Source organism: Bos indicus, chromosome 21 (assembly GCF_029378745.1).
Source record: "Bos indicus isolate NIAB-ARS_2022 breed Sahiwal x Tharparkar chromosome 21, NIAB-ARS_B.indTharparkar_mat_pri_1.0, whole genome shotgun sequence".
Taxonomy (NCBI): domain Eukaryota; kingdom Metazoa; phylum Chordata; class Mammalia; order Artiodactyla; family Bovidae; genus Bos; species Bos indicus.
This window is the reverse complement of record NC_091780.1, coordinates 19,901,132-19,915,042: the sequence shown is the minus strand read 5'-3', so window position 1 is coordinate 19,915,042 and position 13,911 is coordinate 19,901,132. Positions and strand designations below refer to the sequence as shown.

The 13,911-nt window shown below is 50.5% G+C and overlaps 1 protein-coding gene across 2 annotated transcripts; it reads right to left on the bottom strand.

Annotated features, from left to right (window-relative positions):
• Nucleotides 1–1,196: 1,196 nt before the first annotated feature.
• Nucleotides 1,197–12,537, bottom strand: AEN (apoptosis enhancing nuclease). 2 transcript variants are annotated; one of them, XM_019983902.2, is made up of 4 exons: nt 12,415–12,537; nt 7,405–8,008; nt 4,379–4,579; nt 1,197–3,556 (listed from the first exon to the last, which is right to left on the bottom strand). In XM_019983902.2, the coding sequence occupies exons 2-4, from the start codon at nt 7,948–7,950 to the stop codon at nt 3,320–3,322; spliced, it is 984 nt and encodes a 327-aa protein (XP_019839461.2). In that variant the 5' UTR covers nt 7,951–8,008; nt 12,415–12,537; the 3' UTR covers nt 1,197–3,319. The 2 variants fall into 2 exon arrangements, with proteins under 2 accessions (XP_019839461.2, XP_070631183.1); XM_070775082.1 differs by lacking the exon at nt 12,415–12,537 and adding an exon at nt 10,799–11,540.
• Between the last annotated feature and the right edge of the window lie 1,374 nt (nt 12,538–13,911).

Here is a 13,911-nt window from a genome sequence, read left to right as displayed (position 1 = left end):
CAAACTGTACTAGTGGAATACATTTTTAAATACACAAAAAGAATGAATTAAAAATAAACTATATACCAATAAACATGTGAAAAAGATGTTCAACATTAAATCAGGGGAGTGCAAATCAAAACGAGTAACCACCTCACACCTGTCAAAATGGTTATTACCAAAAAGATGACAATAACATATATTGGTGAGGATGTGGAGAAATTGGGACACTCGTGTAGCCATTGGGAATGTAAAATGGTGCAGTCACTGTGTAAAACAATGTAAGATCCCTTAAAAAATTAAACGCAGAACTACCATGAGCCAGCAATCCCATTTTTCTGGGTGTATATCCAGAAGAATCGCAAGCAGAGTCCTGGAGAGACACAGTAGCATTATTAACAATAAAAATGCTTGTCCGTGGATGGATGGATGAATAAACGATGGCATGGACATCCAAATGAATGTTACTCAGCCTGAAAATGGAAGGAAATGGTGACACATCCTACAACCTCAGAGATGAACTCTGGGGACATTTTGTTAAGTGAAGTAAGCCAGACACGAAAAGGCAAATACTGTAGGATTTAACTTATCATTTTTCAGTCATGTTCCACTCTTTGCAACCCCACGGACTGCAGCACACCAAGTTTCCCTGTGCTTCACTATCTCCTGGAGTTTGTTCAAACTCGTCCATTGAGTCAGATTTCACTTATATGAGGTACCTAATCAAACACACAAAATCAAAGTGGAATGGGAGTGGCCAGGAGCTGAAAGGAGGAGGGTCTGAGGGGTTATTGTTTAATGAGCATAGAATCTCAGTTTTGTAAGATAATAACAGTTCTGGAGATGAGTTGCATAGTGGGTGTTTAACACTATTAACTCTACACTTAAAAATGGTTAAGATGGTAAATTTTAAGCTGTGTATTTTATATTTAAAACTAAAAAAAAAAAAAAAGATAAAAAGTGAGTACATAGCTTCAAAGAGAAACAAGTTTAATAAACTTGTACTCTATACGTGATAGGGCACTTACATAAAAAAATAAACTACATACATTCTGTAGCTCTAAGATTTTCTGGCCACATTCCAAAGCACCATCTTGAAAGCCACCCACCTCAAAGGCCAAAGCGCCCAGCAAGACTCGGTGCCCTGGGGTCCCACAGCCCTTCAGCAAGTCCCTTCCCACCTCGGCTGGAGGATTCAAAGAAAAGGCCATTTCACCCACTTTTGCAGTTGGGTTTTATTCCAGAACGGTTGTACAAAGCTGATTTTAAACCCAGTACACCTCCACATGTGAACAGCTCCATCCCTCAGCCCAAAGCCCAAAGCCCTTAAGCAGCTGCTCAGCTGTGAGTGTGGCATCAGCTAGGCTTTTCAGGAGCCTAGAACAAAGTCTTGGAAGCCGATCAGCAGCTGGTCAGTGACTCAGCCAGCTCCCAGAACAGTCTGCGGCCCTGCGTTTGCTGTTTCGTTTTCAGGAGTGTCTCTCACTCTCTGGCCCTGCTGCTTTGCTGACTGATACCAAATCCGTGCAGCACAGGGAGCGTGAGGGCCCACAACCTCTGAGCTGTGCTTGGTGGCCCGTGCCCCACCTACTGGAATAGCCACAAGAACAAGTCCTGTCTGGGCAAAAAATGCACAACGTGAGAGATGCGAGTTGTTTTATTTGGGTGCAAAATGAGGACTGCAGCCCAGGAGCCAGCATTTCAGAGCTCTGATCTGAGCAGGCGAGGAGTGGAGTCAGGTTATATAGGAGTTTTGAAACAAAGGGCAAGTGGTCCCAAACATCAAAATACGATGCTAGTTAAAACCAGAAATCTCGGATTAAGGAGTTTAGTGCTTTTCTATGTATGGGAAGATGCAAGAGTCTGGGCTCAAGCTGAAATCATTCCTTTGACTTGCACCTCAGCTCTCTGGGGCTGGTATCCTGTGTTTCACATCCTGAGTTTTCTCAGGGCTCTCCTGTAGGGAGTGGCTAGTCTGATGACTGCTAGCTGGCAGGTATTCTTTTCAGCCCTGAGTTTCTTCCGGGTTCATCAGTTCACTGTTTAAGGGCTGCAATCTGCAGTTGTTGATGACTGTGACTTCCTTTGTTTACTGATAAGGCTGGAAATATTTCATTTCTGGGGTCAAAGCCCTCAAATGGCCCCAGGGTGTGTTCAGGTGTTACTTGGAAGAACCTAACACTAATCCTTAAAGAAAACACAGCTCACAGAGCCTAACAATCCTGTGAGGTAGGTGGTACCCTTATCCCCATTTTACAGATGAGGGATCAGACTTGAGTGAAGTCACACACTTACCTAGGTCTCAAAGCTATTAAGTGGCGAGCTAAGATGGGGCTCAGAGTTTCTGTGTGACTTGAGCTCTCAGGTACCCCAATACCACAAAACTGGTCCTTTAGGGAAAAAGGACAGAGGGGTGGGGGATGAATCCTGACAGAGAACATTTTTAGTAATTTAGAGAAAACCCACCCACTCACCCAACCACAAGTGGCTGGGGGCACCCACCCAAGTGTGAGCACAACTACACAGCTGCTAATGCCCAGTCTAACCCTGGCAGACCTGCCCTCTGCACCCCTAGAGACCTGTGGTCTTGCTCTCAATAAATAAAGATCCCAGTGGGCAATTCTGCAGAGGGGTCCCAGAATTTAAACTGCTCTACTATTTCTCAGACTTCTGCTTGAGGGACTAGCGCTGGGTGGGCAGGAGGAATGCCTGCCTTGGGTCAAGATACATATGCCAGCCTCCACCCAGAGCTTATCTGCCTTCCCTCTTCCCAGGAGAGCACCTGGTGACTCCTCCCCGCAAGCAGGTGAGGACCCAGCTCCCCATGGTCTGAGGTCTCTGCTGTTCCATTGCTGCCAGAGTTCTAGTTCAGAAAGGGACAAAATGGCCTTGGAGTGGCCTTAACTGTATAGCCTCAGGGCATACTTATTCTCTAGAAAGTGACTGGAGGAAGAGGTAGCTGGTGACAACAGGGAAGAAAACTTTGCCCCAGGTCACTGGGTGGAGATAAGGGAACTCTGGAATACTGACACCCCCACCCAGCACCCCCAAGGAGGCTGATCCCTTTAGAGCACAGCATGAGGGTGGGGGTGGCTTGATGCCATCTGTTGGTGCATTCCCTACTTCTGCTGGGTTCTAGCCCACCTGCCATTTTCACGGCGTCTATAAAGTGCCATTTGCAAAACCACAGGAGTTGGGGGAGGAAGGGCTGACAACAGCCCTAGAGAGGGGAGGGCTATGCTGTGGGCAGGTGGTCCCAACTCTTCAGACCCTGGGGGCAGCCAGGCATCCTGCCCCAGGCGCTCTCCTGTCCCCGTTCCCCAGGGGAGCTTCTCCTCCCTCACTCCCTTCCGCCCGGCGCTGCCCCCGGGTCTCCGCTGGTGCCCTGGGCCGGGTCTGCCGGCCAGTACTGGTCCTCCATGTACTGCTCCATGTCTGTGCTGCTGTCAGGCTCTCTATCCTCAGGCGGCGCCCGGAGGCTGCTGGCCACCTGCTGCTCCCACTGCACCTCCACCAGCCGGTAGAGCTCCATGGCTGTCACGGCGTCTTCTACTGACGAGTGCCCGTGCTGGCCCACCTGCGGACGAGAGCCCACGTGTCACTGCCCGCGGTCCTGGGGGAAGTTAGGCGACCCGGGCTCTGGGTCAGGGCCCAGGGACATGTACTCTCAGAACACGGGTGCACAGCCTTGTGAGAAGGACATGGGACCCAGTCACAAAGAAAAGCGCTGGAACGCCAGCGGTATCACAAACCATCTCTTTCGCCTATCTCCTTAAATATAAAAACTAGTTTAAAAATCCCTGATTCTGGGCTTCCCGGGTGGCTCAGTGGTAAAGAATCTGCATGCCAATGCAGGAGACATGGGTTCATTCCCTAGTCCGGGAAGATCTCATAGGCCATGGGCTTCGCTCACACCCTGCAACAAGAGAAATCACTGCATTGAGAAGCCCGAGCACCGCAACCAGAGAGCAGCCTCCACTTGTCGCAACTGGAGAAGGTTCGCAGGCAGCAACAAAGATCTACTCGACGCAGTCATATGGAAAAAATAAATACATTAAACCCAATTCAAAGGCTTGTGGAGCAGATGGAATAATGAATGTGAAACACAGGAGGACCAAGACTGACAGGTACCCCTGACCACTCCTGGTTGGAGGAGATGGAATTCTACACGTGAACGAGAGGACAGAAGCAGGAACTGGGTGGGAGATGGATCTAAAGAGAGCAGCCTGGGAGCAGGTGGCTTCCAGTCACAACTTACTGAAGAGGAGGGTGGAGAGAAAATGCCCAGGGTTCTGTGTACACCTGGGAGTCCCAGGACCAGGCTGGGGAAGTGGTAGGCCCCGCACTGCCTGCCCATGGCCCCTGGCTCCCCGCTCCACTCCCCTCCGGCCCCACACACCTGGATCTTCTTGTGCAGCAGCTGCAGGGCCAGGTCCTTAAGAGAGACACGATTCCGGACGTGGAGCCCTGGCTGGCTGAGGAGGCTGGGGACGGAGGTGGTATCCCGGGTCTGGCCCCGAGGGTGGATGTACTTGAGGGCCTGGAAATCGTTGTGCAGGGCGTGGCCCACCACCACCTTGCCCTTCAAGAGCTTGAGGATCTGTGAACAGAGGAGGAGTCAGGAAGGGCCACATCTCAGTGGTCCAGGGACCCCTGTGGGGGGAGGCAGCGTAGATAGGAGTGACCATGGGCCCCACAGTTAATCAGGCTGCTCAAAGTTTGAATGCAGACCCTTGACTCATTACTCACTATCACCAGGGGCCTGTTTAAGCTTCCCCCACACCTGCAAAATGGGAAAGCTGGCAACCACATTGGTGGGGTGGCTGTGAGCACTAAGGAGCTCTTAGATGGGTAGGTTATCCCAGACAAGCATATTTCCTCCTGGCCCAGCCTCTTCTCAGCCTGGAAGACTTAGCCACCCCCGACCCTCTCCCACCTACTTCTGCCCCCAACTTCCACCAGCCCCTCTCACATCAGGGCTCAGCTTTAAACATCAGGAGTCTGCCCCGGCTGCCACCAGGACCCCTGCTGCTCTCTCCTCTGGGGGATTAACCATGTTGTCTAAGCACCTGTTCAGCTCCGCATGGCCTGTTCAGCTGCCCCTCAATGTAAGCTCATTGTAAAATGCAGGGACATGTGTGCCTAGACTAGTGGTGCCCAGTGACAGCTCAGCTCACAGGAGGGAGTCCGGGGAGACGTGCCAGGTGAAGCCAAAGAACTGTGCCAGGCACTGGAGACACGCAACCAAGGACAGCTCTTTCAGCACTAACGCAGCAGTCCCTGTCTTCTGGATTCTGTCCCTTTGCCCCTCTGCCGTCCAGGACTCCCATCTCTCACCCTCGGAACCTGCTCTCTGGCTCAGCTCAGACCATCTGCACAGGGTGAGGCTCTCTTTCCTGACTTCCAGGGGAAGCCACATCCAGGGCCACGGGCCTGCAAACCCCTGGAGCCCTCTTCCCTGGGCTCGCATCTCCTTATCACCCACTGCCAGCCTCCTACAGCCACCTCTGCTGGCGACACATGATTTATCACTAAACTCAGCTTTCATAGCACATGGATAAGGCACACTTAGACTTCAGTGGTAGGGATAGGCCACCACCCCACACACATACACACAAGCCACACGGTGGGAAGGGACTCAGCACACCCCATTCATACTGGCTCAGAGTGTGAGCCGATCCAGCGTGGGCCTGCTTTTGGCAGGCCAAGAGACGTCCCTAGGAGCTGGGGGTCACCACCCGTCTGCCTTCCTGCTGCCTCTATTCCTAATCAGCTCACCTGAAATATCCTTTTAAGAGAAATGCTTACACTGTATCTGCTGTGAAAAAGGAAGACACAAGATGACTTGTATCAGTATTCCCTAAATGTACCTCATCCCAAGAACAAATCAGAAATGTTAAGTATAGCTTTGCTACAATGCTTGGTTTAAAAATGCAGAATGGTCCAACCTGGTTGATGGGACTTGAGAGTAATGCAAATTTTGCCCTTGATAAACATTGAGTGAATGCAGAAACCATACTCAGTTTAGCAGAGCCACAGGGAAATCACAAAGTGCCCACACCTCAGAAGTCTACCAGCCAGCTTAGCTCACCTGCATGCTTCCCACACCTGGCTTCCCACTTCCTAACTTCAGGTAACACCCTTAACCGCTCCACCACAGCACAAGCCACCATCCTCTCGACAGCTACTTCCCTGAGTGCTCCAGGTCTTATCAAGGCAAGTTCAGTTCAGTCGCTAAGTCGTGTCTGGGTCTTTTCAAGGCAAGTTCAGTTCAGTTCAGTTGCCAAGTCAGGTCCGACTCTTGGCGACCCCAGGGACTGCAGCACATTAGGATCCCCTGTCCTTCACTATCTTCCGGAGTTTGCTCACAAAGCACCATATGTAAATTTACACTTTCCTTAACCACTGAACCTGTGCAAAACTGTGCTTCCACTGTTATTAGGCTTCTATCTTTTTATCTGGGGGGTCATTGATAAAGCTTAAGTGTTGTGTCTCTAACCCCATTTTCCCCATCAGCTCTAGGGTATTTATCATGCAGGTTTGTACAGCACGATGGTTTTTAGAAACACACATCAATTCCCTCCCAAGACCTAGAGACTTGCAGGATCCTCTACGGAGAGGATCTGGGACAAGAATCCAAAATTGTTAATAAGGATTTAGGTATATTTCCTATGCTCAAGGATGTTTGGGAGTTCCTGGCACGTTAGTGTGGTCCCAACCACAAATTAATTTTCCTCAAAGCAATGAGTCCGTTGGACAGCAAGGAGATCAAACCAGTCAATCCTAAATCAACCCTGAATATTCACTGGAAGGACTGATGCTGAAGCTGAAGCTCCAATACTTTGGCCACCTGATGGGAAGAGCTGACTCACTGGAAAAAATCCTGCTGCTGGGAAAGATGGAAGGCAGGAGAAGGGGACGACAGAGGATGAGATGGCTGGATGGCATCACCGACTCAATGGACATGAGTTTGAGCAAACTCCAGGAGGTGGTGAAGGACAGGGAAGTCTGGCATGCTGCAGTCCATGGGGCCACAAAGAGTGGGAATATGACTTACTGACTGAACAACAACAAAGCAATTAAAAACTAACATAAAAAAATACCAAAATATTAACACCTGAAGGTGACAATGCTATGGACCTTATACATTTTATGCAGACACGTAGTACTTTTATAACAGAAGAAGAAAATGTGGAGTATAAGCTGTTTCCCATCTTGTGGGAAAGGCACAGCCTTTCCACACACACCACCACGTGGGACGGCCAGCAATCGCTCCATGCAGGTAAGGCAGGATTTCTACTCACCCTTTCCTATGGAGAGGAAACCCATTGTTTGAAGAAGCTTAGTAAGGTTCCCAAGGTCTCTCTGCTTCCAGTGGCTACACATTAACTCAGACCTGGGCTAAGCCCCCCGCCCTGCCCTCACCTCTTTCTGGGCCACTTGGAAGGGGATGGCTTTGCGCATGTGCTGCCGGGTGATGCCGCTCCAGCGCGTGCGGTAGTCCACGATGGGCATCTCAGGCCGGATGTACTTGTCGTAGAGGACCTCGCCGTGGTAGCTCACCACGGAGCAGCGGGCCAGCTCACTCACGCGCCCTCGGGGTCCTGTGCCCACCATCTCGCAGTCGATGGCCACGCATTTGCTGGGCAAGGGGCCGGCAGAGTCCCTGGGAGCTGGCTTTCTGCTGCACCCAGCACCTCCAGGTTCAGCCCGCGGACGCTGCCTGGCACTGCTGGTGGCTTCTGTGCCTGGCGGGGCCCCGGGCAACGTAGGCAGAGGGGAGGGTCCTGGCTCCCAGAGTGGGCTCAGCAGTCCCTGCTCCTGCAGCAAGGCCTTCCGGGCCATGAAGCGCTGGTGCTGTCGGCTCTTCCTCTTGTGCTTCCTCCGAAGCACATCCTTGGCATTCGGGCTGGCCAGGGAAGGGCTCGGGCACTGCACTGACTCAGAAGCTTCCTGGGGTACCATCCCCATCTGTGCACCGCTCAGGGCCAGGGAGACCTGGGAGGTGATCTGCCAACAGGGCAGCAGCCTGGGAGAGAAACAGGGCAGAGGGGTGGGGTGAGGAGCAAGCCCGGCCAGCCCTGCCCCCCACACCCCTTCCCTCCAGCCAGTGTGCAACTGCTGTACAGCGTGCAAGATACCAGACAAAGCCAAGGACCTGTTTTAATGATAACTGCACTCACAGAGTCAATATCACCTGCAAAATCACTGTCTTAAGTACTTTACATGGAATCACTCAATCTTTCCCACAACTCAAAAAGGTATTATTATCCCCGTATTGTAGGTGCAAAAAGTGAGGCATCAAGGCTTAGTAATTCATCCAATTAATAAACAAAGGCTGATGTGAACCCAGAACCCAGGCTTTCAAATTCTACACCATAGCCTACCTCCAACATTGTTAGCTTAAACTAAAAATTATGAAAAACTTTTAGAGAGGTTTAAGAGAAAATAAACAAAATGAGAAAATAAAGATTACAGAGGTGTTACATATATACGAAATCCCATTTTGGATAAACAAATAAAAGCTTTATGCAATGTAAAGGTAGAACCTTTTCTACCCACAGTAGAACTTAGAGAAACTATTTCACAGGAAGCCCACAACAGTTGTATTTTTGGTATGTGTTAACCAAAATGACATATGACTTTCTAATTCACTCGTCATAACACTGTCTACAAACATTTAACATAGTTGGACTCGTAGTTTAATCATGGAGGTCTAGAGGCATAGGTGAGCTGGTAAACCAGCTCAAATCAAAAACGGAGAAACAGAAAAAAGCCCTGAGGCACAGTGCTGCGGACTTCCGTGGGACCTCCTCCAAGCTCTCCCTGCCTGAACACTGGGCTGACAGGAGATCCTGTCACACACCATGGTCACAGGAAATAGCTGTTTGTTCACGTGGGTTTACAAACCCCATGCAGTAAGACCGGCATCTTCCCAATCAATGTAGCCTGGGAAGCCTCATCTCATTTGCTGTGCTAAGTCAGCTGGTAGATTTTGAATAGACCAGAAAACCAGCGCTTTGAAGCAGTCAAGCAGGGACTAACTCAGCTCAGAATAAGTACCTAACCAATTCAGGTTCTTTGCATGTAAACCCACCCTTCCCTTGTGAAGAGGAAATGGTAAAATCCATGTGTATTTTTTTTAATTATTATTATTTTAAAAGTTACTGGAGTATAACTGATTTACAGTGTTATTAATTTCAGCTGTATAACAAAGTGATCAGTTATACACACACACACACACACACACACATTCCTTTTCATGTGCTTTTCCATTAAGATTTATCACAGGATATTGAATATAGTTTCCTGTGCTATACAGGGGGCTTCCCCAGTGGGTCAGTGATTACAAAAAAAAATCCACCTGCAATGCAGGAGGCGAGGGTTCTATCCCTTGGTCGTGAATATCCCCTGGAGGAGGGCATGGGAACCCACTCCAGTATTATTGCCAGGAAAATCCCATGGACAGAGGAACCTGGCGTGCTGTAGTCCATGGGGTCACAAAGAGTTGGACATGACTGAGCATCTGAGCAGCAGCAGCAGCGCTATACTTGTTCATCCATCCTATATGTAATAATCTGCATTTGCTAATCCCAAACTCCCAATCCTTCCCTCCCCCACCCCATTATTTCAGTCTCTTGGTTCATTAATCCGTCTTTCATCTAGACTATATGCTTTGATGTAGCCTTTGAAATCTTTACAGGTGACCAATTTTAGTTGCAACTATATTCATGAAAATGCTATTTCCTAGTACATCTGATTAAAATTGAGCTGCTCATTCTTAACTCCTGAATCAACTATTCTTCATAGTATCAAAGGGATTTTCTGTGGAGTCAGCAGTGTCATATCCTAGGCTTTCCACTGGTTAGTATATATTTGTATTGTGGCCAAATCCCCATTACGCTACATATTTACATTTATTATATGTATACATTATAAACTCCCTGCATACACCCACACACACACATAAGTATATGAAAGGACCCACGACTGTCATCAGGCCAGGTATTTAAAAAGCAGACACGCTAAGTTAGAGAAGGCCTGGCAGTGGAGGAGACACTTTGAAGGGTTTCAGAAAGGTCCACCAGTCAGCCCAGGAAGGGAAGGGCACGCAGACAGAAAAAAACATGGACACGAAGTCCAAGAGGCAAGACAGATTCATGGTGGGAAAGCAAGGATTTGGGTGCAGCAACTGGAAAGAAAGGAGGTAGGAGCGAGGAGACCGGGAAAGTAAGAGAGAACTGTCCCTGGAGAAAAGTCAAAGTTGGGGCTTCATCCAAAGGTGGGTGGGAACCATCAATCTCCAGAGTTTTAGGGAGAGGGGGACAGGATCACAACTGCCTTAAAGGAAGAGACCTGGAGAAAGAACATAGGAATCTGCGCAAGGGCAGCAGAGATTAAGAGAAATGGGAGGAGAGATGAACTACCTACCATTCAGTGATGCCTGGACCAGAGGGGAGTTTCCGTGACCCATCCTCCCTCTGCTTCCTGACCCCTTCCCCCAAGAACTCTTCTCCTTTTTAAACGGGCTCTCAACTATAATCAACTTCTTCATATTCACAAGTCACCTACTGAGGCTGACAGATACAGAACCTCAACTTGCCTTGGCCCAGTAATGGGGAGAATGAGGTCTAAGAAGACAGAGACCCACTAATAACTGCCTTCTGTAGGGGAGGAGGGACCTTGTCCTTCTCTGAGATGACTAAGGACCCTGCAATGTCAGGAGCCGAGGCCCAGACTAGGGTCGATGGCCTCCCTAAACCTGTTGACAAAGTTTCAAAGAAGCCAGAAATTGGTGGCATGGTGGTAAAGAATTCACCTGCCAATGCAGGAGACGCAGGATCCCTGGGTCGGGAAGATCTCCTGGAGAAGGAAACGGCAACCCACTCCGTATTCTTGCCTGGGAAATCCCATGGACAGAGGAGCCTGGAGGTCCGTGGGGTCGCAGAGTAGCATGGAGGAGGGGGAAAAAAAGTCTCAGGGGCTCTTTGTTCCAAGAAATGAAAGCAGTCCTCTTCTACATGTCCTGACTTAGCTGACACATCAGAACCAACAATTAATCATCAAGGGCACATAGTCCTCTTCTTGGGCTCAGTGAAGCTAGGGAGAAGCTTCGCTCAAACAACAAATGTTTCAGTGAAGCAAACAACTCTCTCTCCCACCCAGAACCAACATCTGAATCAGCAGCCACCAGGCCTTTGGACAAAGGAACTGCAAAGTCAGAATCGCCAGTGGCCTCAAGGCCACCAACTTGCTGGCCATCAGGAAGATGGGCAGTTCTAGACCCTGCTCTGGCACTAAAGAGCTGGATGAACAGGACCAACAGGACCGCTCCCACCTAGGTCCACTGTCTCCTAACTCAGGGGTCCCCAACCTCTGGGCCACAGACCGGTACCTCCTGTCAGATCAGCAACACCATTAGATTAGAAAGAACCATAAGGCACTTGAATCATCCAGAAACCATCCGCCCTGCCTTCCCAGTCCATGGGAAAATCTGTCTTCCAAACCTGTCCCTGGTGCCAAAAAAAAGTTGGGGATGGCTGACCTAACATAAAACTAGGGTTTATTAAACCCAGCGTCAACTAGGTTGCTGCTGCTGCTGCTAAGTCGCTTCAGTCGTGTCCGACTCTGCGCGACCCCAAGACGGCAGCCCACCAGGCTCCCCCGTCCCTGGGATTCTCCAGGCAAGAACACTGGAGTGGGTGGCCATTTCCTTCTCCAATGCGTGAAAGTGAAGCCACTCAGTCATGTCCTACTCTTAGCGACCCCATGGACTGCAGCCCACCAGGCTCCCCCATCCCTGGGATTCTCCAGGCCACCCACCTCCAAAAAGCAGCTCATTATCAAAAACAATCAAGACGTCTGTTTAAAAAGTCTGATTTCCAGGCCTACCCCCACACCTTAACTGCCATTTGGGGAAAAGGGCCCTCGAATCTGTATTTCAGACTGCGCGGCCCCGCCCCCCGCAACAGGACACTAATAATCGCGGGAATTTGAGAAAAGCCGGCTCGATGAGATCCCCTGTGCCGCTGAAAAGTTAAAATGAGACAAGAAAGTCCGAGGAGAGCCTGCTCAGTCTCCCCCGGCCGCCGGCGTTCCCGGGGAGTGACTTGCGGGCGGCCGGGCCTCACCAGGGAGGGACTGAGGCATTGGTCACTCAGGGGTCGCGGCTGCCCGGCCAACGCCCACCAGGCCCGGGCCCACTGCCCAGCGCCGCCCACTCAGACCCGAGACCCTAGAGCAGGGCGCGATGCGGGCCAAGAGGCGCCCCGGGCCGGGCCTGCACTCCCGCGGCCCCGGGAGCGGAGCCGGCCCGGCCAGGAGTCCCCGGCCACAAGTTGGGGGCGGACACCTATCGCGGGGCCCCTCCGCGGCCTGGACATGTCGCGCCAGCCAGCCCCACCCCGAGATCCCCGGCAGGGTCCCCGAACTCACCTGAAAGCCCCGCGAGTCTCCTCACGCCAGCACGTGGCGTCCAGGGAGCCGGCAGCCGCTACACGCCCGGGCAAGCCCCGCCGCGGCCGCCCGCCTATTGGCTAGCTGGACGGCAGCTCCCGCCTAAGGCCTCTTCTGATTGGTCGGAAGCCTAGCTCGCTGCCGGTTGGCAATGGGAGCATAAGGGGCGGGGACTCCCAGAGGGGCGTGGTTTGTGCCCAGGCGGGCCCCGCCCGCGGAACTTTTTAAAGCCGACTGGAGGGGACTTTGGCCTTTTTCTCGCCAGGGTCCGCTCCCACCTAGGTCCCCAGGCTCCAATTCATCCCCTTCCCTGGGTGAGGATGTGGACTTTTATGAGTTCCGTGCCACTAAAGGCAGAATGACTTACTTTGTACACACCCACATTTGAAGAAGGTGGCCCCTACCTCCTCCGGTGCTGAGGAGACCGGGTGAAATAATAATATACCTGATAAGCACTAAAGAAAGATTTTTTTAAATTAGGATTGCTTCTTCGGCGCTACTTTTTTCACTGATCCTTTTGCAGTACTTTATTCATAAGTAATAAGTTCCTACCATGGGCTCCGCAATGGGATACATAGAATAAGCTCAGTTGGTGGAGATTCTAGTTGCTCACAGTTCGGCACAGTAACAGAGGTTAACAGCTAACTTACTGCAACGTGAATAATAAAAACAATAATAAAGAGCTTGCATTTATTATTGAGCATTAACAATATGCCAGGCAATACACCCATTTAGTCTAATGAACTCTTTGAGATACTATTTCTGTTTCACAATTAAGGAGATTGACATTTAAAGAAATTAAGGAAAAACAGCTCGAATCCAAACCAAGACCCTTACCTAAGAAGTCAGATTCCTTCTAGCTCCATTTTGCAAGCATCAGTGCCATCACAAGGTAACCAGAGGCTCAGGGGTACCTGGGCCTATTTCTGATCAGAATACAGATTTAAGGGAAGCAGGACAAAGGATAAGGCCGCTAGAGAGATACGCATTCCTACTCAGATTCCTGATAGTTTGGGGGAGCTGAAAGAGTTTCAGCCAGAGCTGGTTCACCAGCAGATTTACATTTGAGGGAGCTCACTCTGGCTGCAGTATGAGAGGAATGGACCATGCCTGGAGAAAGAGGAGTGGGAGCAGGGTGACTGTGGACTCTAAGGCAGGATAAGATCCTAATGGCCAGAGTGGTGCATGTGTGTGTGCAGTTGTGTTTGACTCTTTGCAACCCCATAGACTGTAACCCACCAGCTCCTCTGTCTACGGGGTTTCCCAGGCAAGAATACTGGAGTGGGTTGCCATTTCCTTCTCCAGAGATCTTCGAGACACAGGGATCAAACCTGCATCTGTGTCTCCTGCCTTGGCAGGCAGATTCTTTACCACTGCACCATGTGAGAAGACCAGCCAGAGTGCTAGGTAAGGAGGATGAAGAGCTTGGGACAGATTCCTGAGCTCCCTAGGAGGCAACATTGAGAGGACAGACAG

Coding starts and splice junctions, on each gene's coding strand:
- AEN (XM_070775082.1), bottom strand. CDS start 10,935: ATGCTACTCTGCGACCCCACGGACCTCCAGGCTCCTCTGTCCATGGGA. Junction 8,009..10,798: donor TGCGTCTCCTGCATTGGCAG/GTGAATTCTTTA, acceptor TTTCTCTCCCAG/GCTGCTGCCCTGTTGGCAGA. Junction 4,580..7,404: donor TCCAAGTGGCCCAGAAAGAG/GTGAGGGCAGGG, acceptor CTCTGTTCACAG/ATCCTCAAGCTCTTGAAGGG.